The following is a 6,000-nucleotide window of genomic DNA, read 5'->3' on the forward strand; positions in this document are numbered from 1 at the left end:
GGCTCTTCCAGGGTCTCAGGCAGAGGCCTTTCACATCACCTGCTGCCTGGTCTTTGTAACTGGAGGTGCCGGGGATTGAACCCCGGGGGCCTTCTGGATGCCAAGCAGGTGCTCTGCCACTCAGCCATGGCCCCTGCGTCATAAATACGTTGTTGGCTGGCAGTAGGTTCTTCAGGAACTGGGGCGGAAAAAGGCAAAACCGGCTTGGACAAGGAACTAGCACACGCATCGCAGGCGAAAGGTTTCCAGTTCAATCCCCGGCACCTCCAGTTTAAAGGGTCTTGTTGATAGCATGGGGGGAAGTCCTTTTTCCACCACTGTCCCACCTCCAGTTCTCTTCTGCTGCAGAGCTCCCCTTGGATCCGGGGTCCACACCGTGTGTACGCGTGCTTGGTCTCAAAATCTGTTTTCAGATCTCCCCAAATAACTCTCGCTTTTTGCACGGTGCGCCTTCCAGACTCCTCTGAGCACCCCGTTCCTTCCGGCCGCCCCCGTGAAAACGACCCTGCCAGCCGGCACGCAGCCGCAGGTTCAGCCGCAGTCCCAGCAGGGCCAAAAGAGGCGTTTCACCGAAGAGCTGCCAGATGAGCGGGAATCCGGGCTGCTGGGATACCAGGTGCAGTGGCCTCATCGCTTTCTCTTCCTCCCTTCCCCTGTTCCCTTTTTTCCTGGGGGTGTTGGGGAGAGCGCTTAATTCCACGCCTGCTTCTGGGACGTTACAAACCAGGGTGGTTTGGAGGCTGTAGAAGTGGGTTTTCCTAATTTCAGAGGCTTAGCTTTCCTCTTGTGGGTCTGGAAGCCGTTGGCTGGAATGCCTTGCCCCACCAGTTCTGGCAAAGATGCAGGCTGGATGGTTCGTACCGGGCGTCAGTGGAAGAATAATCTCTGCAAGCTCAGTTGTCTTCTTGAGAAACCTGCCTTCTCAGTGAGAGATCGGCTGCCTTATAGGGTCCTGTGCAGTTCCTCAGGAAGCGTTTCCTGATTTCATTAGCCCAGAACCACACATGGTAGTGAAGGGGAGACCACTGGTCCCATCAAAGCCAGTATTGTCTATTCAGACTGGCAGCGGCTTTCCAAAGTCTCAGGTTTCAAGTAGGTAGCATTTTTCCAGTTGTTTTTGCCATGTAGATGTCTATGCAAGGAGAAAAGCCCAATAGTAGTCCTTGCAAGGTCTCACTGCAGGTTGGCTTAAATTGAAATAACTCACAGCAGTCAGTTAAATCGGGTATGTTGTAGGGCTGTTTCGGGTATGCTGTAGGGCTATCTTTCAGCTATGCTCCTGCAGAGTGCAGGGGGTTGGACTAGATGACCTGCAAGGTCCCTTCCAACTCTAACATTCTGTGATTCCAATGCATTCAAAAACGCTAATATAGATTAGAATCGTTCTCCATGCAAATATAGCCTTGTGGTTTCAGTGCTCCCATGTAGAAATGGGGCTAATGTGACCTTGGGTCAGTCACAAGCTCTGGCACAGCTGTCCTTGAAAAAGAGCAGTTTGTGACAGAGCTCTCTCGGCCCCACCCACCTTACAGGGTGTCTGTTGTGGGGAGGGGAAGGGAAAGGAGTTTGTAAGCCGCTCTGAGACTCCAAGTGAAGGGCGGGGTATAAATCCAATCTCTTCTCTCTTCTTCTCTTCTTTAAATGATCATGTCCAGTGGCCATGAGCTGCCCCCCCCCCCCTCAGCCAGTGTAGTGGTTAGGAGTGGCAGACTCTAATTGGGAGAACTGGATTCCCCACTCCTCCTTCATATGAAGACTGCTGCGTGATCTTGGGCCAGTCCCAGATTCTCTCAGAACTCTCTCAGCCCCTCTCAAGGTGCTTGTTGTGGGGATAGGAGTACTGGAGAGCCAGTGTAGTATAGAGGTTAAAAGTAGCGGACTCGGATCTGGAGAACCAGGTTTGACTCCCCACTCCTCCACATTTTGCCTGCTGGGTGACCTTGGGCCAGTCACAGTTCTCTCAGGACTCTCTCAGCCCCACCTACTTCACAGGGTGTTTGTTCCGGGGAGAGGAAAGGAAGGCGATTGTAAGCCGCTTTGAGACTTTTTATGTTAGAGAAAGGGGTGGGTGGGGTATAAAAACCTACTCTTCTCCCGTGTGGACTGGCAAATCCGTACAACAGTTTACTTTCTGAGGTGGCCATGAGGGTGTGAAGGGAATAAGCGGAGGGGGACGGCGTCGAACACCTTTGGGAAGAAGGGCGGGACAAATAAATAAATGCTCCTGCAGAGTGCAGGGGGTTGGACTAGATGACCTGCAAGGTCCCTTCCAACTCGAACGTTCTATGATTCTATGAAATAAAAGCAGTCTTGGTTTTAAACCCCTTGAGGACTTTGAAAAATAAAACCAACGAGCACCTTTTTGCCAGTTTGGAAGAAGAACGAAAATAATGTTTTTGATAGCTTTTGACATCCTCTCCTTCCCAATTGGCCATCTGATGGTCAGTCATGAGCCACAGTAGGGGTATGGCAAGGATGCCAGGGGGAGGGCCCCAGAGAGAGGGCACGTGCAGTGCAGCTTGGTGGCAAAGGTGAGTCCATGGTTCCCAAGGTGCAGGGCTGTTGCTCTGTCCCCTGAGGCCTCCCCCCCCCCCTCCGCCATCCTGGCCTCTCTTTTTATAAACACATGCATGCTCTTCATTTGGATCACTGTTCCCATTGGCACATTCCGTTCTGAGTTTCAAGGGTTGGCATCATGTCGTAAACCCTGGGGAGGGCAGGTGGTGGGAAGGACTTCTAAGCTTTGTTTTGCCATTTCTTTACTGTAATTTACCATTTTGTTCCTTCTCAAGGGGCTAAATTTATTAAATCAGACTTTAGCAAGCAAACGGACCAGAGTTAAATAGTCCGGTATTTGTGAGAGTGCGGTGTAGTGGTCAAAGCTTTGGACTAGGATTAGGGAGACTTGGGTTCAGATCTTCACTCCGCTGCGAATCTCACTCGTTGACTTTGCGGCAAGCAGTCGTCCTCTCTTTCTCTCTCTTTCTCTCAGCCTAACCTACCTCACAAGGTTGTTGTTGTGCGGGTACCATGAAGAGGGATAAAATATACAGATAGCTCTGAGCTGCATGGGTCAGCACATGATGTAAATGATACATATCATCTCACTTAACTTGGTGGCCTGAAAGGGGGGAAAAGAGGTAACACTAATGCTCCAATTACCCGAGGGCTCGTTTTGGTCACCATAGAGGCCAGGCCAGCAGCTATTTACAAGTCTGTGTTCAACAGTTGTTTGGACCCTTCTAGAACTTCATAAAACACTGTTTTTATTAATTTTAGAAACTGTTCTAAGTCTCTCACATTTTGAGAGCTGGTGTAATAGAATGGTTCAGAGGGACCTGGCAGGATCTTAGTCTGTCTGTAGCAGTGAAAAAAAGCAAGAGAAGTAGCTCACTTCTTTAGATATACTGCTCTCTTCTTCAAAAACTGGCCCCACTGGTGGACCTCCTGATGGGACCTGGTATTTCTGGCCACTGTGTGACACAGAGTGTTGGACTGGATGGGCCTTTGGCCTGATCCAACATTGGCGTCTCTTATGTTCTTATGTTCCTAAAAACCAGTGGGAGAACATTTTAACCTTCCATGCATTCAGTTGCTGATCTAAGAGTAGCAGAAAGAGAGACTGCTGAACTGCAACTGATAACGAAGTTCAAGACAATGCATCCTCCTGGACTGAATCGAGTTCTAGGTTTCCTGTCTCACTACCCCACTGCATGTCACACCCAATCCAGTCAGGCCTGCTGTTGTCATTCAGCATCTCAAATCACTCCACTCTCCACGATGTGAGGACAGATGGACTCACATTCTAGCTGTATCGGAAGAAGTGAGCAGTGACGCACGAAAGTCACCAGTTTTGCTAGTCTTTAAGGTGCTACCTTAAAGGTGCTAGTCTTTAAGGTGCTACTCTTTTCTACCCAAAGGATCTTGGTCTTGAACTCATAAATTTGGCTCACAGCCTTTGTGAGCTGCCATAGGTTCAGCCTCCCCCAATTCTTCAGTAGGGAGACCATAGACCACCTGCCAGAACAGCTATAAGGGTTGCCGAAAGAATATCTCAAGCTGCGATAGGATACTGACTTCAAGGCATGTCTAGCTGTTGCTTGCTACGCGTTCTCTATTTCCCATGCGGACACAGTGGACAGTGTTTTTGGCAACCGGAGCTGAGGGTCGGATCCCGCATCTCTGTTCCGCTAACCGTGGTGATTCCCCCCTGGCGGCAGTGCAAGAGCGCTCAAGCCTCTCGCGCCGGGGGAAACGTCGTCACGAGTTGAACGAATCCATGGGCCCCAACCCACACTGTGCAATATACGCTTTTGTGGGGAGGAGGAAAAAGAGAGAGAGAGAGGAGAGAGAGAGGCTGGGCCTCCTGAGAAGTTTTCAGTAAGGAGCTAATAGCTTGTGTCACAGTTTTAGATCTCCTAATGCTGCTGTGTTTTTCTGCTCATAGCATGGACCCATTCATATGACTAATTTAGGTACAGGCTTCTCCGGTCAGGCCGAGATGGACGGAGCAGGGTCGAAGCCAGCGGGTTCCTCAGGAAAGGAGAGAGAGAGGGACAGGTAGGTTATGGCGGTCGCTTCAGCGGGGGGAGTGGGGGAGTTTAATTTTGACAATCACCGAAGTGGTACCTATTTATCTACTTGCAATTTCTTGCTAGCAGTTCGAAAGCAAGAAATTGCAAGTAGACAAATAGGTACCGCTTCGGTGGGAAGGGAACAGCGTTCCGTGCACCTTGGTGTTTAGTCATGCCGGCCACATGACCACGGAAACGTCTTCGGACAGCGCTGGCTCTTCGGCTTTGAAACGGAGATGAGCACCGCAACCCTAGAGTCAGACTCGACTGGCTTTCGAGCAAGGGAACCTTTACCTTTTATTATAGACCAGATTCTCTTTTCCACTCTGATGCTTCTGTGTCGTCCCCCTCTTTGCGAGATCCCATTAAGAAGCTGCGTTTTATTTTTTATTTTGTTGTTATTGTTCTTATTACTTATGAATCGCCCAATTCCCCGCTACTGCAGGGCTCTGGGCGATATACGACACACAGTAAAAACACTAAAACCATAACATGAGTACATAAATAATGCTAATCCAGCAATCTTAAAAAAAGATCAAGTGGCAAAATTACAATTTCTTCCCAATTCTGGACTGGGTCTGGGGAGGAGGAATAAGGCAATCTGATGGAAAGAGAGGAGGAGGAGGGTTCCAGCCAAGATGGAAGCTGTCGCTGGCCTCAACCAAAGGCTTGGCGGAACATCTCTACTTTACAGGCCCTGTGGAATTGCATATGGTCCCACAGGGCCCCGATGTTGTTTGGCAGAGACTTCCACCAGGTTGGGGGCCAGGGCTGAAAAGGCCCTGTTTGAGGACAGCCAGAGGTCTTTGGGACCAGGGATCACTAGCAGATTGCTGTTTAAGGAGTGTGACACTCTCCCAGGGACATACCAGAGGAGACGGTCCTGCAGATACATCAGTCCCTGTAAGCTGTAAGCAGGTTGCCCACGCTTAGTCTGTGTTACAAACACTTTCCTCCTGAATAAACAGAGGTAACTGATGATGGTTTCAGTTCTCAGTAAGGCAAAAGTTTTTTGGCGTACCTCACAGGACTGTTGGAAATAGGGTTGTAAATGTCTGCAGGGTGTGCATTGCATGCTTGAAGTGCCCCTTTATTAAACAGCTGCATCCTCGTCTCCCAACAGGCAGCTGATGCCTCCGCCGTCTTTGCCAGTGTCGGGGATGAAGGTGGATCCCGAAGACAGAAACGGGTCCTTAGTGGGCGGCAACGGTGAGCGTGTGCAGTGGGGAGGAGGTGTGGCTTGCGCTCATGCTCCAGCTGGCTCTGCTGATCACAAGTGGACTTCCCACCCCCTCCAGGGCACTTCCTTGTCTGAAGCCAAACGGGGCGTTCCCGCTCCTGTCCTTTGCACAGTTCAGTTCAGTTACCCGTCCTCCGTGAGCCCTGATTTCCACCCAGACAGTACAACAAAGGCTGCAGTTTTGTC

General features: G+C 50.2%; 1 protein-coding gene across 1 annotated transcript in view; it reads left to right on the forward strand.

The window, feature by feature from the left end:
• The window catches only part of KIAA0907 (KIAA0907 ortholog), a 39,502-nt gene extending 33,725 nt beyond the window's left edge, over positions 1 to 5,777 (forward strand). The window contains exons 11-13 of the mRNA XM_015422204.1: positions 458 to 616; positions 4,476 to 4,560; positions 5,698 to 5,777. Coding sequence (XP_015277690.1) covers positions 458 to 616; positions 4,476 to 4,560; positions 5,698 to 5,705 — 252 coding nt within the window. The 3' untranslated portion in view covers positions 5,706 to 5,777. The remainder of the gene's footprint in view (positions 1 to 457; positions 617 to 4,475; positions 4,561 to 5,697) is intronic.
• Positions 5,778 to 6,000: the final 223 nt, after the last annotated feature.

This window comes from Gekko japonicus, unplaced genomic scaffold (genome assembly GCF_001447785.1).
Source record: "Gekko japonicus isolate JY-2015 unplaced genomic scaffold, Gekko_japonicus_V1.1 scaffold1009, whole genome shotgun sequence".
Lineage (NCBI taxonomy): Eukaryota > Metazoa > Chordata > Lepidosauria > Squamata > Gekkonidae > Gekko > Gekko japonicus.